The sequence below is a fragment of the Vipera berus genome (genome assembly GCF_964194415.1).
Source record: "Vipera berus genome assembly, chromosome: 3".
NCBI classification, from domain to species: Eukaryota; Metazoa; Chordata; class Lepidosauria; order Squamata; family Viperidae; genus Vipera; species Vipera berus.
Genome location: NC_138204.1, coordinates 109229582 through 109254766, shown reverse-complemented (window position 1 = coordinate 109254766; position 25185 = coordinate 109229582). Strand labels below are relative to the sequence as shown.

The 25185-nt window shown below is 37.2% G+C and overlaps 1 protein-coding gene across 1 annotated transcript in view; it reads left to right on the top strand.

Annotated features, from left to right (window-relative positions):
* Positions 1 to 25185, top strand: part of CACNA1E (calcium voltage-gated channel subunit alpha1 E) — a gene marked incomplete at both ends in the record, with an annotated part of 378714 nt that overhangs the window by 233680 nt on the left and 119849 nt on the right. The window contains 6 exons of the mRNA XM_081322491.1: positions 14028 to 14143; positions 18673 to 18726; positions 20925 to 21011; positions 21410 to 21619; positions 23130 to 23242; positions 24738 to 24850. Of these exons, the coding sequence (XP_081178617.1) occupies positions 14028 to 14143; positions 18673 to 18726; positions 20925 to 21011; positions 21410 to 21619; positions 23130 to 23242; positions 24738 to 24850 (693 nt within the window). The remainder of the gene's footprint in view (positions 1 to 14027; positions 14144 to 18672; positions 18727 to 20924; positions 21012 to 21409; positions 21620 to 23129; positions 23243 to 24737; positions 24851 to 25185) is intronic.

The window sequence follows — 25185 nt, the reverse complement described above, 5'->3', positions numbered from 1 at the left end:
TTAAAAGTCTTGCTGCTGTAATTAAATTCAGCATCAACTTAACGTCCACAACAGTAGCTTCTGTAGTTATGCCCAACAAAAACAATTGCGGACAAAACTTTATCCTTTGCTTAAAGATCTTCTGCATATTCCACCAAATTTTTATCTAAAAAGCCTTAACCTTTTTGCAGGTCCACCATATATGAAAATACGTTGCATCTTCGCCACCACACCTCCAGCATTTAGGCTGATAATTCGGATACATACTTGCAAGCTTTTTAGGGTCTAGATGCCATCTATAAAACATTTTATAAAAGTTCTCTCTTAGGTTTTGGGCTTGCGTAAATTTGACGTTCCTCACCCAGATCTTTTCCCACGTGTCCATTGTAATAACTTCTTGAATATTCTGAGCCCATTTTATCATACAATCTTTAACAAGTTCTGTTTCTGAGTCAATTTCTATAAATGCAAGATATATCCGTTTGATATGTGCTGGACCCTGGTTTCTAATTTGCTTTATCAAATTTTCATCGGTCATTGAAAAACCAATTTTCTGATCTTCTTTCCACCTGGCCCGTAACTGAGTATATTGAAACCAAGTTTGAACGATCTTCTCATCTCGCAAGAGATTGTACGGCTTCAAACACCAGACATTTCTTTCCAAGCTTAAAATCTCCTTATACGTAGTCACATCATGTTTGAAGCCAACATTTATGTTTTCAAGACTTCTGGTTTCTGTTGAATGACATTTTTTAATGATGCATCCAGGACACATGGTTTCTTGGCGACTGCAGAACTGATTTTAGTTAACATAGCAGATTTTGAACTGATAGATAAAATTTTCAGCTAGCAAGTTGTAATGGCTTCCTGTGTTAGAGCTCAATACTTTTTCAGTATGTCATTAGGCAAAATGGCAGAAAAGGGATTGTCTATAGCAGACATGTCAAACTCGCGATGTCACGTGACATCGTGCGACATATTGGAGCTTCTTCTCCATTGCTGACAATGGAGTGGGTGTGGTTTCCTGATGACGCGTCCGGCTGGCAATTTGACACCCCTGGTCTATAGGCTGTTGAGTTCACAAAGAGGTTCTTAGCCCTGAGCCTTTTTCAGTATTTTCTGTGATCTATTACCAGAATAGAACAAAAGAGGACAAAACTTTAGACAAACTAGGCAAATATTAATTGTTTCATATAGTTGCAAAGCTATAATTATTTATTGTAAATTATGTAGAAATATATCTGATTGTTGCAGAAAAGAATGTGCCATATAATTAGTGTGCCTGCTCTGCTTACTGATCTGGTGAAGTTTATGGGCAATTTAAAGACCTTTATTTATCCTTCTTATTATTTTTTTATCTTGGGATCAGATGCAGGCTAGATATACTTCAAATCAGGAAAGCATAGGGCTGCAGATGCAAACTGTAAAATATGTACGATCATTAGACTGCAGTAAACAATGTAAGAAAATCTCTATCTTACTACCTGATCTTGTATAGTTTTGCAGCCCAGTTCTAGTAGCAAAAGCTATGCACAATTTTTCTTGGCCTTGAAATGTCATATTCCAAATATAGTTATGGACTAATAAGACAAGTCAGGTACAAGGGCCAGGAAATAAAATAGATTTCATTTAATTAAAATTAAGTACAGGTGAAATTATTAATATCATGTATTCAATAACTTTCTCCTTCTGTAATAAAATTGCAGTTTGATGGCAAATACTGAACTGACATTCAAATTATGAGAAGGATTGGTTGTAGCCTGGTGCTTTTAACTTTTTAACTGAATAGTATGTAAAATGATAGTGGGAAATACTTTTGAGTCTATAGGCCAGCTGGTATTTGTTTTAGTAGAGCTGGAAACCCATAGTCATACAGCCAAAACAACAGACTCTGGGCTTGTTTTGGGAATATATATATTCTTTTCATAGTTATAGATAGGATTACATCACTATCAATGTCAGAAAGCAGAATTCCAAACAGCCAAAGGCAGTGGCTATTCTTTAGCAACAAGGGCTCAATTGCGTCCATTGTCGATCTGGCTTTCAAAATCTATGGGACTCATTCCTCGGCAATGTATCTAGAATCTCAGATCCTGCATGCTCTGTATAATCTCTTCTGATTTCCACACATTTTAATGGTTTATAACTATTACAACAATCAAAGCTAGCTGTGTATTTGTTTTGTCAGATAAGCCTATGACCATCATATATAGTTACAATACAACTAAATAAATAGGAGCATGTGGAAGCTTCAGCTGGTTTAATATGCAGCAGTATGTGCTGTATTGGATGCACCATGGTGCACACATGTAACACAACTGGTCTTTCAGCCAGACATTCCCAGGATGTTTATGGAACCGTGGTGTCTATGTGTAATGTTGGTAAGGAAATATTTTTACAGGGATTTTTTGAAATTGGTATCAATTGTGTATTATATTTTAATATTTTTGCCACCTACAATTGCATTGGTCAGATGGGCATTCCTATCAGTGTGTTTACTCTATAATAAATTAATAAATTTATCTTAAAAAACCCTTGAGCTTTTTTGAGGAGGAACAAAAAGCACAAGGGAATCAAACTTAGCCTTTCCATTCAGTATGTTTCTCTGTTTTGATTCACATAAAGCTTTGTTTACAGATTCAACTTCTTCTAGTGTTGTCATGGCAACTCAGGCAGAAGTATATATGTGTGCATATGTGCACATGTCTCTCCCAAGATGGGATGACCTCTTTTTTCTATTTATTTATCTGTATGGTAACTATATATGATGGGTATAGACTTATCTGACAAAACAAATATCAAGCTTGGCATTGATTGTTGTGATAGTTATAAACCATTAAAATATGTGGAAAACAAAACAGATTATACAGAGCATGCAGGATCTAAGATGCCTAGATTCATTGCCTAGGAATGAGTACCATAGATTTTGAAGGCAAGATAGACAACAGCTGCAGCTGAGCCCCACATGTTCTTCAAGGATAGCAGCCTGTGGAGTACATTTCAATAGTCCACTTAAGAGGTGAATAGGACATGAGTGACTCATACCTCCCAATCTAGAAATGTGTGCAATTGCTATACAATGTGTACATGTGAAGGCCTCTTGGCCACAGCTATCATCTTTTCTTTGAGCAGGAACCCTGAGTTCCAGAAGACATCCAGACTGTGCTCCAACTTTGCCTGAGCCTTAGCCCTAAAAGTCATAGTCATCCACAATATTGTCCGGGTTGAGCTGAAGCCTGTCAGACCTACAAGCTTCCAGGCCCTCAGTCATGTGGATAGCACCTAGACTTATATATTGCTTCATAGTGCTGTACAGCCCTCTCTGAATAATTTACAGAGTCAGTATTCTGGATCAAAAGCCGTTGTACTGTAATTAATCCCTTGTTAAGACTTCTATGGTCTATATAAGCAGATGCCATTACCATTAACAGCTCTCTCTCCAGATAGTTGAACTCGTGGAAACACCTTTTATCATCTAAAAATACCTTTATTGCTTGTAGAGTAGGATACAACAGGTGGGGTGCGTTAAGATGATGTCTGAAGCATTTCCAAGGTATTTCCAAGGTCAGAAAATGGTAATACTCCCAGCGTCTGCACATGTCTGCTGTTATCACATGTTTGCTGGTTAATGGAGGATATCAGGTACAGAGCCAACAAAAAGGAAGTTAGCTCAGAAAAAAGGGGAAATACATCACAAAGAGGGAGGGGTTAGCTGGCCCATGAGCATAATGTATAATTTCCCAAAACAGCCACGTGGTTGCAGCACACTACCCGTCTGGTATTTCATAATACCACCATATTAAATCATATAATGGTAGTTATACAAATGCAAATACATGTTTGTGGTTTGCTAGTTGTCATAAAACACTTGAGAGATATAAGTAATAAACCTGAGATAGACATAAAAACCTGAGAAATATAAAATAAACATGCATACACATGAGACATAAAACCTGAAAGATATAACATGAGATATATAAGACATAAATCCTGAGAGATATAAGAAATAACATGCATACATATTCCAATAATAAGAACTGCCATTACAGGCCTAAAATAGTGTAGATGAAGTTCAAATAACTTTTCTTCTTGGAGTCAGGATCCAACCAGGAAAGCAACGAGTTCAGTCATCAAGGGGCAAAAGCAGGACAGGTTCTGTGATGGGTCTGATGAAGGTTTTTGGTGCCTTTCGATTCTTGAGCTTGATGATCCTTAAATAGAGCAAGGTCTCTGACTTGAAGATTGGGGTGAAGATGATGTGCTGCCACCACGTGGCTGTTTTGGGAAATTATACATTATGCTAATGGGCCAGCTAACCCCTCCCTCTTTGTGATGTATTTTCCCTTTTTTCTGAGCTAACTTCCTTCTTGTTGGCTCTGTGCCTGATATCCTCCATTAACCAGCAAACATGTGATAACAGCAGACATGTGCAGACGCTGGGAGTATTACCATTTTCTGACCTTGGAAATACCTTGGAAATACTTCAGACATCATCTTAACGCACCCCACCTGTTGTATCCTACTCTTCAAGCAATAAAGGTATTTTTAGATGATAAAAGGTGTTTCCACGAGTTCAACTATCTGGAGAGAGAGCTCTTAATGGTAATGGCATCTGCTTATATAGACCATAGAAGTCTTAACAAGGGATTAATTACAGTACAACGGCTTTTGATCCAGAATAGTAAGAAAATGTAATTTGAATTCCTCTTGTCTGCAATCTAAAGTAAGCATATTTCTGCAAGCAAGCTTAGTCAGAAGTTGGATTTGAATTCCTTTTGTCTGCTCCTAAAGTGTGCATGTTTTCCTGCAAGCAAAGCTCAGTCAAAAGGCTCTTCGAAATAGTGCATGCCTACCATAAAAAAGGAGATGAGTAATTCGTCATTTTCCAGCTGATTCTGCAAGAGACAGAGCTGTGTTTTCAGGATTTGAGCTTCTGTGAACTCTTGTCTCTCCCTGTCCTTCCGAAGAAACCGGCCAAAGGGCTTGTTAGCATTTACTGCCTCTCTGTCATCGAATCTCCAGCCAGTGTTTTGGAGTAATTTAGAGTGACTTTGAAATGCAAATGGGTTTCTGCTCAGATCTGCCTTAAATGATTAAATGTTTCTAATTGCAAGAGAGACTATTGTTTGTAAGCTTTGAGTTTTGTGAAATCAAAATGCAGGATTAGAATTTGACTGAGAAGATCAGAGATATCATCCTGTGTTGCTAGCCATTGTGTTCAGAGTTGAATTTTTGCTCAAACTGGAGAAAAGTTTGCCAGTTTGCTGAAATCTTTTGTTCAAAAGACTGCTGAAGTGAGCCATAAAAAGGTCATAAAACAATTAGCTGTCTTGGCAACCAAGCCCTTGGTTTACTGCTCAGTGAAAGAGGCCCCCACCCTTGGAAATACCTTGGAAATGCTTCAGACATCATCTTAACGCACCCCACCTGTTGTATCCTACTCTACAAGCAATAAAGTTATTTTTAGATGATAAAAGGTGTTTCCATGAGTTCAACTATCTGGAGAGAGAGCTGTTAATGGTAATGGCATCTGCTTATATAGACCATAGAAGTCTTAACAAGGGATTAATTACAGTACAACGGCTTTTGATCCAGAATAGTCAGCATATTGCCCCCAACAATCTGGGTCTTCACTGGATGGCCCAGGGAAGATAAAACAAACAAAAACATAGCTGAAGTATGGAGTAACTATGCATACATAGCGCATGCCAATTGGAGGAAGCTTTCATGTAGTAGGTAACATTGGGAAGGGCTAGAATTTCAGTCAGAGCAACCATGAATCACAGCATTTAGAATGTTGCATATTTAATTGCACATGGTAAGCATACACTTGTGCAAGTGGGAAAGATTTCTTGATCGCTCTGCAATAGTAGAGCACAGCAAAGCACCTCTGTTACATGTGGCTAAAGGTTGATGTTTAAGAGCTACACAACAAACTGCAAATTAACAACTCATTCAACCCAGTAGGAATTCACTGGAGAGTTCTCAAGAATTCTAATTTGAAAGTTCTTTTTCTTTTTAAACAAAATATGAATGTGACTAACATTCACAATACATACGCAAGAATAATATAGAACAGATGCAGAAAAGGACAGTCATAAATATTGAGAAGTTAAAACCTTTTCCTACAAGTGAAGTCTAAACTATGTGGGCCCTTTTGAAGTAGGAAGAAAGGAAGAAACACAGGTAATTAAATTCTACTTGTGATTTATATGACTACACCGTCCACTGTAGATCTGGTATTTCCAGCATGATATCTATGGACTCTAATGTGATCATGGATATTTCACCAGGTGCTTCTTGCACTCTTTTATTTTTAAGACCAAAAGTTGGGCTATCACCTTTATTTCTAAGCATACCCATAAATTGAATGTGCTTCCCACTACAGTACATATGTTGATTATAGATCTCTTGGTTTTCTTTTACATCTGTTTGACTTTGCATTGGGAAAGTATGAAGGCCTTGTCTTTGTTAAACAAATGTCTACTTACCTTCAACTGCTGCCATCTGACAAGTTCTTTTTTAAAAATATCTTTTATTGATTTTTTAACATAAACACCTTAATATTTGGTAAACAGCTTTTGTCTGGATTTATATTTACAAAGTAATCAATAACAGTTAATTTCTATATTCCAAAATCCACATAATACCTTTGCTTGATTTTCTCTTCTTCAATAATATTCTCTTTGCAACCTTAAATTAATACAATTCTTATGAATTTGATAGGTAACAATTAAATATAAAGATTTTTATAAAATTTCTACCAATAATAATCACATCAATATCATGGTTCTTTTCTTGGTCATCTTGGTTGCCTTGTCATAAATCCTGTTTACAATTCTTGTTTAAATTTATTTTCCCTATAATGTTCAAAACATTTCTGCTGGTTAAAAGAATTAATTACCTTAAAGTATTTAAATCTATTTTCATGTCTTAAAAAATAAGTAAGAAAAAGACACAAAAGAAAGACATAGAAAGAGAAAAGAGAGAGAAAAAGAAAAAAGATAAGGTAATCTTTATTGTCATTTTTACTGTGGGCACAATGGCACACATCAAAAATGAATATTAATTGCCTGCTCCCAAAGTGAGACAAATACATGACACCCACCCAAAACATACTACATACAGCATATGTATAGACCCACGCCCCTACATATACATAACAATAAAATATTAAATACTGTCCATCTTGAATATATAACGGAAGGAGGAAGCCTGAGAGTTCACAAGCTTAATGCTGTATGGAATGAAACTATGGTTGAAACTGGATGTTCTGCTAGGGATACCACGAAGCGTCCTCCCAAGAAGGTAACAAGGAAAACAGGTTGTGAAGAAGATGAGTAGTGTCCCAGATAATCTTACGGACCCTGTTCAAACAACGCTTCTGTGCTATGTCCTGGATGGGAGGGAGGGAGGGAACTGCCAATGATCTTTTCAGCCATCCTCACCGCTCTCTGCACCGCCTTCCTGTCTGAAGCAGTGATGCTTCCAAACCAGACTGTGATGCTGTATGACAGGATGCTCTCAATCGTCCCCCTGTAGAAAGTGGTCAGGACCGGGGAAGGAAGATGAGCTTTTCTCATGCAACGCAGAAAATGCAGGCGCTGCTGTGCCCCCTTCACCAGTTTCTCATTGTTGAGCGACCAAGCCAGCCTACTTGTTAGCTGCACACCCAGGTAATTGATGCTGGTAACCATCTCCACAGGTGAATCATTAATGCACAGAGAAGTGTGGCTGTGCCTGCCTTTTCTGAAATTGACAATGATTTCTTTGGTTTTACCGGTATTTAAAACTAGGCTGTTTTCTTTACACCAGTTCACCAACCCCTCAACCTCCTTGCGATAAGCTTCCACATTGTCATCATGAATAAGGCCCACTACTGTTGTATCATCTGTGAACTTTACAATATGATTGGTGGCAAACCTAGCACAACAGTCATGGGTCAACAGGGTGAACAGCAGAGGATTTAGGATGCAGCCCTGAGGAGAACCTGTGCTCAGGAAAATGGTATTATAGGTATTTGTTCCAGCTCACACATATTGGGGTCTATTGGTAAGAAAATCCAGAATCCAGTTGCATAAAGGGGTGTTTAAGCCTAAAAGGCCCAGTTTGTCTACTAGATGCTGGGGAATGATTGTGTTAAATGCCAAACTGAAGTCAACAAACAACAAACGCACATCAGTATTTCTTTCCTCTAAGTGCTTCAAGCTCAGATGGAGAACGGAAGAGATAGCATCCTCCGTAGAGCGATTTGGTCGGTAGGCAAACTGAAGTGGTTCAAATGCTGGTGGGAGGCTAGATACAATAAAGTCCTTTATCAGCTTCTCAAAGCATTTCATAAATGTGGATGTCAGTGCAACTAGACAGTAATCACTGAGGCCTGTGTTGTGGCCTTTTTTGGCACTGGCAAGATGGTGGCCATCTTAAAACACGATGGGACCACTGCCTGCTGCAATGAGAGATTGAAAATATCTGTGAGAACACAAGCCAGCTCATCTGCACAATCTATAAAGACACATCCAGGGTTGTTATCTGGGCCTGCTGCTTTCCAAATGTTAACTTTCCTCAATGTTTTCCAGGCAGAAGTGACATCAAATCTTAGCACTTGCTCATCAGTATGGGGCACAGCTTTCCTAGCATGAGTGCTATTTGATGTCTCAAATCTATGCATTCAGTTTGTTTAGGAAGTCCATGTCGTCCTTGCATCTCTGTGGATTCACCTTCTAATCCGTAATGGTCTGGATTCCTTTTCACATTTGCCTAGTGTTTGTAGGGTCTTGAAAAAAGTTCTGAATTTTCTGGCAATGGGCTTGCTTTGCATCTTTTATGGTACTTTTCAGATTTGCTCTGGCTGTTCTAAGTGCCAGCATGTCGCCAAATTTAAAAGCCATGTTCCGTGCTTTCAGCATCTTGCGGACCTCATAAGTCATCCACAGTTTATCATTTGCCCTCATAACAATGCTTTTCAGGACACAGACATCATCTATGCACTTTTGGATATATGCAGACACTGTGGTGGTATACTCCTCAACATTTGTATGTTGGTTATCAGTAGCTGCTTCCTTAAACATGTCCCAATCTGTGCACTCAAAGCAGTCTTGTAATGTTTGTATAGCTCCCTCTGTCCAAACCCTCACCTGCTTTACTGTAGGTTTCACTCTGACTAATACAGGTTTTTATGCTGGAATAAGCAGCACTGAGAGATGGTCAGAGGAGCCCAAATGAGGGTGGGGGATAGCTTTGAAAGCACTCTTGATGTTGGAATAAGCAAGATCCAGTGTATTTTCCCCTCTGGTTGCAAAGTCCACATATTGATGGAAATGTGGCAGGGTAGCTTTCAAATCCACTTGGTTAAAGTCTCCCACTGCAATAAATGCACCCTCTGGGTGAATAGTTTGTAAGTCACTGATGGTATGACAGAGAGCCTTCAGGGGGGATATACACAGCTGTGATAACGGTAACAGAGACTTCTCTAGGCAGATAGAAGGGTCTGTATTTGATGGTCAGAAGTTCCACATCTGGGGAGCACAGACTTGAAACCACCTTGGCATTATTATACCATCTGTCATTTATACAAAGACAGACACCCCCTCCATGGGATTTGCCACTAAGAGTAAAAGTCCTGTCCAGCCGAAATGTTGAAAAACCCATCAAGCTAACAGCACTATCTGGGACAGAGGGCTTTAACCAAGTTTCTGTTGCAATGATGACACAGCAATTTCTCACCTCCCAGTTTGTTGTTAAATCCAGCCTCAAGTAATCCATTTTTGGTTCTAAGGAGCGAGCATTTGCAAATAAAATAGATGGAAGAGACACTCTGTAAGGGCTAGCTTTTAGCCTAAATGTTAGGCCTCCATGCTTACCATGCTTCCTTTACGGTCACACCTCCTCCTTTTCTTTGGGCCCATTTAGGGTCCCCAAACAGAGAGAAATCAGCCATAGGGATCGCAGTGTCTCGATCCCTTGGCTGTTGCGCTAGCTGCGCAGAACCGGAAGCCTATCATCTGACAAGTTCTTACTGCTTATTGTTCTTGAGATGGAATATACCTTTTATCTTATTGACAGGAAAAAATGCCTCTCCATAAAAGTGTGTGGCTTCAGCAAAATGCTATCTATGTGAACATGAATTAATTTGTGTCATGCTTTACCATGAAGCTGCATTTCTAAGACAGTTTCATAAACATGAATCAATCTGCTTTCCTATCTCTTGTCAAATCAGTTTGATTTCGGCATCATCTCCAGCTTCTGTTCTTTGTATTTGTCTTCACTGCAGAAGACACATTTAGAAAGCTAACATCTAAACAGATTGTTTACCAAATAAGATAAACACAGTTTGAAAGTTTTATTTTCTTATATTAGATAGCCTCATTTTTGATGCGTTGACATATTAGCCAATTTTACGTCAGGAATAAAATCTATTATGGTAGATCTGGTTGACACATTTTTATTTTTAAATGCATATCATGGGAAGTCTCCTAAAATGGACAGCTGACTTGTTTCTATCTGCCTCTATCTCCTAGGGCAGGGGTCCTCAGCCTTGGCAACTTTAAGACTTGTGAAGTCCACAAATCATAAAGTTGCCAAGGTTGAGGACCACTGCCTCAGGGTGTTCTCTACAACCTTAGCTTAATGTTTTCTCTTTCCTACTCAGGTGGGCATACTTCTGCACAAAACACTGCTTTGTAATCACGTATATTTTTATTTCTTAAGAATGCCTAATGTAGAATGCAGAAATATTCTTGGAAATAAAAAATAAATCCTGAAGGCTGGTGCCTTGTATTATAACTTGCTAATTTCTCATTTATTATTATTCTTAAGTTAGCTTAATATTTTTATAAGAGTATACTGTAAAACCAGGTAGAATATAAGGAAAGTATCTCTGGTACCATGTTTCCTATGTTCAGCACTGGCGTGGCTCTACTTTATTTCATTATGGTATATCCTTTAAAAAAATGTACCTACTGATCAATATTGATCAACATCTAATTTTCAGATCTATATCTTTCCTTAATGTCATTTATTTCTTAAAACATGGTTTTTAGACCACCTATAAAACAAAAAGCCTTTTCAAGGAAGCTTATACATTTTATACAACATCAGTAGTATACAAATTATTATAAAACATAATAAAAGTCCAATAGTAGAGCCAAAAGCAAATGTAAACATGATAACCAAACACGCAGTTTTTCAATCAGTCTAGCATATCCAGCCCCATATCCTTTGGTGATAGATATATTTCTAATAGTATATCAATCTGTGAATAGATGGGTGATCAAAATTATCTTGGATTATTTGGGAGATAATAGAAAAACAATACCTATGATAATGGCATATTTCTTGATATATTAATAAGTATTGCCACCTGTAGCTCTCCTTGCTTTATTTATTTATTTGTTCAATAAAATATCTTTGTTATAGTTTTTTTTATCATATAAACTTGAATTTCTTCCTGCAAGAGGGACTCTAATTTTTATAGATCCTAGCACAGATATCCTGGCATATTACAGATAGTCCTTGACTTACTGCAACAGGGATGGAAAATTTCTTATTAAATGGTGTGGTTGCTAAATGAGGCACTGTGTGAGAGTTCCCAATTTTATGATGTTTTTGTCATAGTCATTAAAAAAATACCATGATTGTTAAGCAAGACGACACAGGACTTTTCCTGCTACTTTCCAACTTTGCTTGTTGGAAGCTGGCTAGGAAGGTGATTACATGGATACTGCAACTGTTATAAATGCATGATAGTTACCAAGTACCCAGTTCATAGTCACATAACCTCCGGGTCGCTGCAACAGTCGTAAGTGTGAGGACCAGTCATGAATCACTCTTTTCAGCATAGTTGTACTTTCAGACCATTGCTAAATAAATGGTTGAAAGTCAAGGACTATCTGTATAAGGTTTGTAGTGGTCTCCCATCAAATAATCTGATCAAGTTCACACCTTGCTAGTTGATTATCCTTGGCTTAGTAGTTGATATACCTGAAGCTATGGCTGTGGGCATTGGCTGTACTATCCATCTGCTGAGGTGGATTTATACAAACTCTTAACGTTTATTGGAACCTATCTCCGTGGTACTAGAGTTGTACAACAAAAATTAAGTTCCACAATATTATATTTGCATTTGTGTCAACTGTGTTTTATTTTGTACTGCTGATCATTTCTATGTTCTAATGTTAGCTTTAGGAGATGTAATGAGGAAAAGTTCCAGAGCACTGAGTGAACTCCATAGAGCTTAATTCATGCAAAGATTGTGTTTACCAAGGAGATTAGAGTATTACTAGAGGGAACTTGCTAGTGTTCCTGCTCTTTCTTCAATCTTTTCTTCACCCCACTGTTTCACACCTTCAGCAGATCCTGAGACTATGTAGCAAAGCTTTGGTAATGTATATTTCTTTTGAATAATGCATCCATGCCCCCAGCCTATCAACAACATTTCAGCTGCAGGAGAGACAGAAAATAATTTCCTAATGCTTAAGGAATGTGTAGAATCATAAGTGTCTATTGGAGAGACACTGGTTTATGCATTGGAGAAGAAATAGCCTTCTTTCTGAATTATGTACAGGGTCTACTTTTATCTGCTACAGTCTGCCAAATCTTCTGGATCATAAACCATGTTTTTCTGCTTTCAAGCATGCCATACAAAACCCTCTATTTTTCTCTTACAAAGGTAAGAGGAAAGAAAGCTACCATTCCCCCAATTTCATAATCCATAAGTTTGTATTAGGAACACTACAGTCAACAGACTGAGGATGATTTAAAAGGAGGCTTTTAATAACTTCAACAAGGAGCAGTTTTAGAAACTAAGTTCAGCCTGCAGGTAGCTCAGATATACTGAGCAGAGGTTACAGGATGTCAAGTAAGTTCACCAGCAACAGTATTCTAAAATCTATGATTATGGACTAACAAATTAGTGTTGATTTTTAGTGACCACATAGACGGGGCTTTTCTGGAATGACCTGTCCTCAACTACTTCTTCTATTTTTGTAATTAAGATTCTAAAATTAGAGGATATATATTTAGTACATAGTCACTGTTTATTGGCTTGAGGGTGAGAAGTAGTTTAGACAGCATGCAGCAAGCAGTATGTTGGCATGGCATATGGATTAGTTCATAGAGAAAACCAACAATCTGCTGGGTCTAGTCTACTCAAATGGTCACTCACAATTGCTTAGAAGAAGGAGCAGGTACTTTCTGCCTTTGAACGTGATCCATTAATTTGCAATTATTGGACTACTGGATTAGGGATATTTTTTTAGCTGTGATGCTTAGTGGGTAACTGTGGACAAGAAAATGCTGTTTTAGGACAGCATACTGCTTTAAAAAACAAAGTATACAGTAACTTGGCTTGTACCCATGAATAGTCTATCCTCCCATTGGAGAGGATTCTCATCTTTCCTGGATTACTTCTTCTAGATTTGGTGTCACAGGAAGCCTATGAGGGTTTTCAACATACATATCTGGAATTTTTTAACAAGTGTCACCCATTAGCAGTTTCCCTCTCAAATTACCTCTGGAATTTAGAATAATAGACAAATATGCACAGATGAATGCAAATAAATATATGGAGCATGGGAGATGATGCATTCTCTCTCTCTCTCTCTCTCTCTCTCTCTCTCTCTCTCTCTCTCTCTCTCTCTCTCTCTCTCTCTCTCTCTCTCTCTCTCTCTCTCTCTCTCTCTCTCTTGCAAGGACCCAATAAAATCAGAGAAGGGAAAGAAAAGGCATACAACTATTGGCCAGCTTGAAATGGTAGTAATTGTCTGTTTGTCTGCCATTTTTCTCTCTGTATTGGCTGGAAGGATTGACATGGATTGGTTGCACATTCTTTGTGAAATGTGAAACTTATAGACAAGGTTCCAATCCCTTCAGTTCTGAATAGCTCTACAAATTTCTAATGCAGCTCAAATCAAACTTATTTCAAAGAGATGACAAAACTAGCTGGTGAAAATCTTCCATTCCGTTAGGCACTTAAAACAGCCCTTTTCCTTCCTAACCTGTCAGAATACAGTCCAAACTGATGGGTTCTTGGCCTTCCCTTTTTACAGAGAATTTGCCAAAGAGAGAGAGCGAGTGGAAAATCGCCGGGCTTTCATGAAACTGAGGAGACAGCAGCAGATTGAGAGGGAGCTGAATGGCTACCGGGCCTGGATAGACAAAGCAGGTAACACAAGCTCTGTTGAGGCATTTCTAGGGCCAATTAAATCAGTGGAGCTGCTCCTTCAGAGAACCACTATGAACACTACTGAAACAGCTATCTGTCCTAGTCTTTGCACCCAATACTGTTGGCGAGACAATGAAACTACACTTTTCCCTATGTTCAGTTTTGTTCCATTTGCTTTCTTTTTTTAAAGTTCCTTTTCATAAAGATTTATTGTTCTGGATTGTTATCATCTTATTTTAAATGACGTGTTCTGCTACACACCTCTTGTGTAGGTGTGAGCATCTGGTAATTTTTTTTAAAAAAAATTGCTAAAATATGCCATGCCATGTTTAAAAACACATTTTTTAAAACTTAAACAGGTTAGGAATCTATGTAGAACCATCATAGTGCTCTTATAAATCCCAGTAAAATGTATTCCTTGTCTCTACACAATATAGATTAATAATCTCATATAACGTTGTGATGTTATAAGAGAGCTGGGGAGAAAGTTGTTTCATGAAAAATAAGTGAAGTTGACACAGTAGTTCAAGGAGAGACCTTTTTACTTAAAAGAGCAACTAGGGTGTATTCAAATCATTGTGATTTTTCTGAATTACTTTTGTTTGTAATTACTCATACATAGATTAACACTGTTAATCCCTTAATTCCAAACAGCAATGTCACATACCTTTTACAACTTTTATCTGTGATTTTTGTTTGTTTGCTTATTTATACAGGACATTCTTATAAACAAAGAGGGGGGGGGGGGAAATCAAATATTTTTTCTATACAGCTAATAATTGAGACAGACATTTCTAATTGTGGCAGCCAATCTGAAGTTTCCATTTTTTAAAGTTGGAAAAGTACTTTTCAAGAAAAACAAAATATCTGTTGATCTGAAGTCACATCCCCTGATTTTATGTTATATATACATCATATCCAGATACAATTGGATTATCTTGCTCCTTTTTAATTTTAGAACTAGACCTAGATTTCATACAGAGATGGTTTTTCCTAATTAAAGTCTTCCCAATGAGCAATTTGTATCAAGAGAGGTAGTTAAGGAAGATGCACTGATATGTTTGGATCTGTAAGGAACTTTCATTATTTAAGGGAATTTGGATTGGAGTCATTGATTCTGGTGGATCCACTGTTACCTCATCAAAATAGGGGAATTTCTGTTCCATATTTGATGCTATTTAACATTTATGTAAAGTTGTTTGGAAGAATCATACATGAGTTTGGAGCAAACATCTGCCATTATGCTGATGATACTGAGCAGTTCTTCTTTCCTGTGGGTTCAGGATTGGGCATCTCAAAACTTCTTGCATATCCTCAAGTTGTAAGAGATTGTCTCTACCCATCCCATCATGTGTTGCTGAAAGGGCATGCTTCAGGAGCTGATTATTAAAATATCATCAGGCAGGACCCAGGAAGCATGCTTTTTCAGTATCTGCCTTCTGGAACACCACTCCTGCCAAGGATAGATTAGTCCCAACCCTGCTGGCCTTTCATAAAGCTCTTAAGGCTTTTCTTTCAGGAAAGGAGTGAGCCTCTAAATTGAATGTATTTGTGGTTAATAGGTTTATCCTTAGAAGCCATTTTGTGTTTCATGTATTTCATTTAATTACATTTTTTCCTGTATTGATGTTTTTTGGGACCACAAAGAGAAAATATCTACAGCAAACTCTGCGTAGGTGTCAGGAAGGACATCCGGCCAGTAAAATTGTGCTGACTCTACCCAGATAAAAGGGATTACAGGGTCCCAGGAAATACATACATACATACATAAATACATACATACACACATACACATACAATCTGAAACTGAATTTGGAAAAGATAAAATTGCTAAACCCAAAGATAGGATTTGAGAATTTAGATTATCTGTTTGTTCTAAATAAGGTTTATTTCCTCTGAAAAAAGACGTTTATAACCTGGGAATTCACCTGAATATGTCATGGATGCTGGACTGCTAAGTCTGACTTCACTTTAATTTTATTAATATATATAAACACCCTTCCTGCAAAACACCGAAGAAGAATCCAGAAAGATGTTAGCAATAATACTCTCTAAAAATAAATTAATTAAAAAGAAATCAGACAGCCAGATACTTATTTATTTTATCCCAACTTTATTATTTTTATAAATAATTCAGGACAGCAAATATACCTAATACACTTTCTTGCTATTTTCTCCAAAATCACAACCCTGTGAAGTGAGTTAGTCTGAGAGACTGACTGGCTCAAGGTCACCCAACCAGCTTTCATGTTTAAGGTGGGACTAGAACTCACAGTCTCCCCATTTCTAGGCTGTTGCCTTGACTACTAGAACAAAATGACACACATTTATACATAAAGAGATTCAGTGTCCTTAACCACTGTGAGTCAATGTCTTGTAATTATGTTTATGTTTATGTTTATGTTTATGTTTATGTTTATGTTTATTGGACTTATATACCGCCCTTCTCCCGTAGGACTCAGGGCGGTTCACAAGGAATTTAAAATAACAGTACAAATTACAAAAGTTAAGAACAATTAAAATAATTAAATTTAGTCCTTGAATAAAATAAAACCCCTATTAAACTCTAATTAAAACCCAATTAAAATAAAATTACAATTAAAATTCTCAGTCCTGGCCAGAAAGCTCAAAGAGCCAGGTCTTCAGGTCCCGGCGGAATGAACGAAGGTCAGGGGCAGTCCTGAGCTCTACGGGCAGCTGGTTCCAAAGGGCAGGCACACCCACAGAGAAGGCCCTCCCCCTGGGTGTTACCCACCGGCAATCTTTTGCCGGCGGTACCCTGAGAAGGCCCTCCCTGTGGGAGCGCACTGGACGAAGGGAGCTTGATGCCGGCAGCAGGTGTTCCCTCAAATAATTTCAATAATGCAAAACTTTGCCACATTCCTAGATATTTCAGTAGCAAAGTCAGCAAGTATAAAGTAGATGTGCTTTAATATAACTTTAGACTTCAATTTCAGATGAGTTTTCACAGTGTATAGGGAGTAGAGTTATGAGTTTTACAAATCAATACAGCATGACAAAAGGGTCTTTATTGTTGTGTATTCACACGTTATATGTTATGTTACCATGTTCCTAGTTATGAGGTAAACCTTCGGCAGCTTTTGACAGCTGTCAAAAGCTGCCGGAAGCTACTGCGCAAGCGTAACCACTTGACAGCTCTCGGCTGTCAAGAACCGCCGGTTACTGCGCAGTCACGAGTTAGCTTGACAGCTCCGGGCTGTCAAAGCTCTCCTTCGCCGATTGGGCTGCTTGAACAAGCGGGAAACCGGCACAGCCCTGATTGGTCGCCGACCGGCCAGCTGGAGTATAAATAGAAGGCATTGTAAGTCTGTTCCTTGCCCGGTTCTGATAATAAAAGGTTTTCGTTAGCCAGCTGTCTCGCGTGCTTCTTCAGCTGACAGAGCATTTATTATCTTACCTGGAAGGTAGGGAATGGCATCTCTCAGGATAGCTCCATCACTGCCATGTTGAAATATCTATGTTAGTTACTAGTTGTTTTCCTAGCACAATTCAAAGGGCTCGTTTCAGTACATTTAATATTGACTGCCAAATCTGATTATACAGTAAGGACCTATTCGTGGACAAATGTGCACCAACCTCATTATGATCTAAAATCATAATATTTTAGAGAATTATTTTTTATATTTCTAAAGACTACCCAGAGCCATTACAGAGGTTTATTTGTAAAATACAAAGAGACAACTGAATCTGATATTGGCAAAATATTTGGGAATTGTTTTTTTCAAGCACCACATATCCCATTAAATAATATTTTACCAGTCTGATATTTCTTATTAGAGCAAAGGTATTTGACATACCATCTTTGTATCCACTGGCTCACTGATTTACTTCCACATAAGTTCATTTCATAAAAGTTTTTTTTTACTTTGCTCTCATAGTAACAATCATACTATTGTTCAGGTATTTATTTATTCCAAAACTGGCTAATCTGTCTCCCCATCCCTGACACAAGTAAACAAACAAACAAAAGTGAGCAGAGCAATCCCTTCCAATGAATGGTATCCTTATGTTTTGTTCAGCAAGGGAAAAAAGAGCTGGCACAAGATAATTTTAAGCAGACAGTGAAAGAGAAAAGGTTAAGGGTTTGTTATCGTATCCCATTCCTCTTTCTGTGCCTGAAAAAGGTAGATTGTTCATATATATTTTTCTCCTTCTTCTTGCAAATGCAAAGTCTTTTTTTTTGATCAGTTGAGTATTGATCCATTGGTTGCAACAGGAATTGACCAACTTGGCTTGTCACCCAAGCCTCACATTGCTGGCTGAGAGAGAGTGACTAGAATTGAGAAGTGAAACTAAAATTCACAGACTTACTCTGTTCCATTGGAGTAATTTCATTTTGCTGAATTTCCAGGCTTATTTTGTGCTGCTTCATTTTCTTACCTCCTCCTTTTTATTAATCCTCTTTCCCCTATTTCCATGGATATGAGAACCAAGAACTGTTTGCTTCACTTAAGTTCAAGAAAGCCTAGACAATTGTATAACTAAACCAATTATAAATCTTTCTATAGAAGAAGTGATGCTAGCTGAAGAGAACAAAAATTCTGGCACATCAGCCTTAGAAGGTAAGAATCCTCCTTTCTCAGAAAATAAGTATTCTCTTCTCTCTCATTGATTCACATTGCTGTCATATCAGTTAACTCCTTATGCACAACTCATGCATGTTTGCCAGTAGAAGATAGGGTGAAATTGCCTGCATATCACAAATCCAGGTTTTGCTACTCTTCTGTCTAGTGAAGTGAAAAAAAGAAGGAATTTGCAAGAAGAAGCAACAGGGCATAAATATGTGTCTCCCACATGTGCTATTTGATCAAATAAAGGGGGGGGGAATCTAGCAGTCAGGAAGCATGGCAGGTTTGTCAAGTGATCCAGATGTTGGCATACTCAAGCATCCCAGCTAACATTTGAGTCAGCTCAACATATTAACAAGCAAGGGTGGTTTCCATATCAGTTGATGGTCTCATTTCTACTACACCTAACATTGAAGAGTCAACAAACAGTCTAATGTTAGGTTTTGGTAATTTAATATTATATCTGTTAAGTTCTTCGTTCAGTTAGGCATTGAGGAGGCAGAGTGTTGAAACAGCAAGCATGTTTATTAACTTACAACAGAAGCAGCCCTAGAGGATGCTGAACAGCTATATATATGGTTTGCCTCTAGGTGGCAACCAATAGGTTTAAAGTAACAGTTTCCCACCCCAAACATAATTATCAGCTTGGAGATAGACAGTCTGGGTTGCAGTAACAGAAACCATTAAGCAATCCTACACTTAAATACAGCAATTAAGGTCACACATTAAGCAAGTGATATCAACAGTTGAGGCCAATACATTACAATATCCATTTAAAAAAGAAGAAAAACTATTACTTCTACAAAATAATACAGGTAGTCCTCTTTTAGTAACTACCTCATAGTTTTCATCATGATGGTGATGAAAAAGTAACTTTATGACCAATCCTTGTTTTACAATCTTTACAAATCTGTAAAGCTGAAAGCTGGAATAAGAGCATAACCACAGTTGTGGTTTCATTTTGTAACTGCCTTGCATAGCAACCAAGTTGCTGGTCTTAATTATGGTAGCTAAGTGAAAACTACCTGAATATGGAAAAGAAAAAACCTGAATAAATACATAGGGAAAATGGTTAAAAAGGAACTAACAAAGCATAGAAACTGTATACAACTGTGACTTTGTTTTTTAAGAGTGAATTAATCTGTGTCTATACAGGATCATACTGATTGGTTTTTCCATTATTTTTATAAGGGTCCATTAAAAGACTCCATTAAAAGACTGAGCCCATCATGAATCCAATATTTCAGTATGAAGTAGACAGTTCTTTCCAACGAAACAAAGTGCTACCTTCTTGGCAACACTCCAAGTTTGATAAATCTAACACTTTTCTTAGACAAATATATTCCAAGTTTTCAGTACTTAGTTCAGTATCTTTAAGCCATATTTCTCTTTGTAAAATCTTATTAACAATAATGAGTAATTGTAGAATAAAGCCAAATCATAAATGTCCACTCATCTTTAGTTTATCTATATATTGATGTCAATCATAACAAATATACAAGCACACATATACATATCCCCTGTCCTGATCATCATGTTCCCCAGATCATCATGCTTGCCAGGCTTGGCAATAAATCACAGAACTCTGAATACTTCATTATTTTGTTCCACTCCTCAGCTAGATTTCAGAAGTCTCAGATATGGGTCAGCTAGATTAGAAATTGCATTGAGACAAAGATAATGTTGTCTCAATGAATAGTTATAATAGGGTTTTACAGCCCTGGGGCCATGTCTTCCTCCTCCTCCCCTTCCAAATGAATGGATACATAGTACAACACTTAATGGTTTTGGAACTAAGCGGTTCTTGTATGCATACATAACATTTATCTCTGCCCCGGGAACAACTGGTTCCTATTTTAACCCTCATAGTGATTTAGAAATTATATCTAAAGCAAACTGTCCAATTTTAATTGTATGAGAATTCATACACTAAAATTACAAAAGTATATGGAGTTAAGTGATGTGTATTATATCATAAGGCAAAGCCCTGAGTCTTCGGAGAAGGGCGGGATATAAATGCAATTAAAATAAAATAAAATAAAATAAAATAAATAAATTGTTGGCTCTCATTACAACTGTACCTCCAGGAATAATTGAATTTCTGCTCAGTTATTGTAAACTAAAAGTGCCCACTATTCATGCATAATATAGAGATATCATTTACTGATGTGCCTTTTCTTCTCCATTTTTAGTACTTAGGAGAGCAACTATTAAAAGGAACCGGACGGAAGCCATGAATCGTGATTCTAGTGATGAGCGTGTGGATATCTCATCTGTGGGTAAGATGAAGCTAACAATGTATGTCCTTCAGTCAGTTAAGGTACCTCATTCTACTACTATATAATATTTGTCCTGAATCATGAAACAGCCACATTCAAACAGGAGTAAAGAAATAGATCAGACCTATTGTAAGTAAACTGGACAACTATATATTTGCTATATACAGCTGTACATTAGAGTTGCTATACAGTCAACTGGAGATGCTATTGTTCCATTGTTGTTCCCTTTGATGTTTTGTGGATAGAATGTAGGAAGAAAAACTTTTGAACTGCTAAGGAAAGGCCTCATGACAGAAGAGATAATGACAGAATAACTGTAAGCTTTTTAATAATTAAAGCCTATTGTGCATTCTAAGAGCTCTCAGCACTTTCTATCTCTCTTATTCATTTCATTGTAGGAACCCCACTTGCTCGATCCAGCATCAAAAGTGCAAAATTGGATGGGGCCTCATACTTCCGACACAAGGAACGCCTCTTGAGGATCTCTGTTCGTCACATGGTGAAATCCCAGGTGTTCTATTGGCTTGTCCTGGGCATAGTGGCCCTCAACACTGCTTGTGTGGCTATTGTCCATCACAAACAGCCTGCATGGCTTACACATCTGCTAAGTAAGTGATGGAGTTCTGTGTTGTTCATGTAACATTCTTGCAACCAATTTGAAGCAAAGAACAAGAAACACTAGCCTAGAACCAACTGCATTATAAGTAAAAGGATCTCAGCTCCACACAGAGACTGAGCCTTCCCAATTGGAATTTTGGTGATTGTGGAGAATAATCATATTGTGACAGAAGTTTAGATCAGAATTATATTACATTGAGGAAATGTTCTCGTGAGGAAGTATATGAGAACAGTGATAAATCTCTTTCTTACCTCCACAATTAAGTTAGGGAAAATCTTCAGTTGCATTAACTGGAGAGTTTTTTAATACATAACCCCCCAAAAATGCAACCCAAAAAGTAGTTATATGAAAATATCTACATTTTCATGAATATTGTAATATAGTTCACAATTTGTTAATGTGTGCAGAATGGATATGTTAGGAGAAAGTGAAAAGGGAAATGCATATGTTGGGAAAACATACAGAATACATTCATGTTTTCAAACAGATCAGTTTTTAGAATTGCAAATTGAAATAATGTTTTGGTTATCACTGACCTCATTCCTTTTTACAATTACTAATAAAATGGGCAACCTGCATTATTTTGTTAACGGTGTCACAAACTTAATTTGGTAACGGCATCATGGGTGCTTATAAACAAAATTGTTTAGCCCACAATAGCACCCTAATAAATAATATCCAGAAGAACAACAGGTCTGGAAACAATAGCAAGTCAGAAGAACAAAATTGTGAAATTAATGATAAACGTTTGCAAAAAGCTTAATCTGGAGAAGAATGTTTGATTTTTGAGTTCTGAACTGCTAACCCAATCCACTAAATTCCCTACAGCAGGTTCTTTGCTTGTTTTATGAAAAGTTTTCCAAAATATTTTTTGGACATCACACGTTACTGCTTGTACATGAAATAGGGGGCAAAAGAAACAACTTGCTAAAGTAAACAAAAGTAAATTAAAATAATTCACATCATTAGGTGTCTAGAAAGAAGAATGCTTGAAGGATAGTTAGAGCAGAGATGGACTAACTTCTAACTTCTTTGGATATGTTACCATTTATTTTTATTGCAGACATCTGCATTTTAATGATATTGAGAGGCTGACTCAAATAAAACCTCTTAACTATCTGATTTGATAATATGAAAATGCAACTTACTTTGTAAGAATACCAGCAGACAAAAGCTCATCAGCAGAAATTGGGCAATGATCCACTGATGTGCCTTCTAATTTATTCTTGGAAGTTGGATAGAGAAGCAATTTTTATTATTTTCCCCACATTTTTATAAGCTACAGTCATAAAGACTCTTTCTAGTTCCCGGGATGATTGTAACTAGCTTTTCTGACCTGTGTTGTTTGATTGGGTACCTAATCAGGTAGAGAAATTTGACAATGTCAGCCTGATCTTTGAGGGTATATCATTCATTTTTTTTTAAAAAACATTCTTTAAAAAAAGAATGAAACAGAAAGGTAGAACTAGAATTAACCCACTGGGATGGTTTTCTTTCAGACTATGCAGAGTTTATATTTCTGGGGCTGTTCCTCCTAGAGATGTCCTTGAAGATGTACGGAATGGGACCACGTCTTTATTTCCATTCTTCTTTCAACTGTTTTGACTGCGGGGTAAGCAGGGCAAATGATAATGAAGGATGTAAGTTACTTAGAGGAATGCACTGATGTGAATAAAACCTTATAAATGAATAGGGTAGAGAATGTGGGGCCAAAGATGAGCAAAGGAAAGTTGGTTCAGAGGAAAGTTTTACAGTAATTTGATTAAACTGATGGTTATGCAAATAGTGCCTTTACGTAGTCTGTGTATGTCAGAAGGAAGGTGTTTCTTCAAACTTACCTTTTAATTGGCTATCAGGGTGCAGCTCTTTCCTACAAGTGGACTAGGAAAGAAGTGGATTTCTGGAAAGATGTCAGTGCTAAAGGTAAAAAAAAAAAGCAGGAGATAGACTTATTGTATAGAGCCAGGAATACGATGGATGGATGGATGGATGGATGGATGGATGGATGGATGGATGGATGGATGGATGGATGGATGGATATAAAAGAAGCAATGATTTTGCTCACTGGAAATTTCCACCAGTGAAACTGAAAAAAAAGAGAATAAATAAAGAAAAACAGTGCACAGTGGGAAAAGAAAAGAGAAAAATAGAAAGAAAAAAGAAAAGATTACAAGGAAGTTGCTTCTGATCTTATTGACAATGGTTAAAAATAGATTTATATTTTATCTTCTCTCTTTAAGGTTATATCATATCTTCCTGTTTTACGTATGCTATCCTTTCAAATCACCATTTGAACTCATAAATTACAACTTTATTTTTGTCTCTTTTTTTAGCAAAATGTCCACAAGTGGTTTCCAGTTAATAATAAATATAGTCGTTGATCTTTCTGTCATCAAACAAGTCAATTTTGCCATCTTTGCTAGTTCTGTCATATTCATCATCCATTTCTCTGCTGTAGGTCTTTCCATTTTTGTGCAAATAGTAATCTTGCAACAATAATCATATATAAAAATAGCAAAGCCATTACTTCTTAAACATTTCTTTCTTGTCCTTACTCTTAATAGGCAAACTCCAGGAATACCTATATTTAGTCCTAATTGGTTAAAAAATAATTTCTCTCCAGAAAATAGTTGGTACAACAATTCTGTAAGGTGGAAGACTCTAACACAAGCTATTTGGCATTGCCAACAAGCCACAGTTTTTAGGATTCTTTGAAAGGAGGTCTGATTATTTAATTGCCATAAAACTAGCCAGTGTGTTGCTTCTATTAGGGTTTAGTAATTCAGTACTTTGCATTGTTTTCTGGTGGTGGATTTTGTACAATTTAGAACACAAGGTAGCTCTAAAAAGTATGAAATAAAATACGTAGCACTTTCATTGTTGCTATTGCTCAGTTTCATTGCACAGTGTAAATATATGTGTTGATCTTGTGTGCACAAGAGAGTACAAATGTGTGAAGCACCTTTTGAGAAGGGGAATTGTTCATAAGGATTGAAAGAGTCTATTGGGATTATAGTCAAATATAGTATTCTCAGAGGGCTTACAATTTCAATTGCAATACAAACACTGTATTATTTCAGGACTTCTGCATGTGTTTTCTCTCTTAGGTTACAGTGGGGAGCATCTTTGAAGTAGTTTGGGCTATCTTTAGACCTGGGACCTCTTTTGGGATTAGTGTCATGCGAGCCCTACGACTTCTACGGATCTTTAAAGTCACAAAGTGAGATTTATTCTACCTGTTTTCTCAGTGTTTCCTCTGTCCTATTTCTCTGCCTTTTTTGATTATTTGATTGACAGATAATAACTTCCCCCTCTTCATCATCCTTAGTGTTAATTATATTGGGCTATCTACCTAAAAAAGTAAGCAAAAATTTAGAAAGCTAAAACTGATCTAATATAATAACACATAATTCTCCTTAATATACATACACTTATGCTCACAAATTTTCCTTGGAACATAGTGGATGTTCTAGAAGACTGGAAAACAGTCAGCATGGTTCCAGTATTTAAGAAACAGAAAAAAGTAGAGAAACCACAGACTAATCAGCATGACAT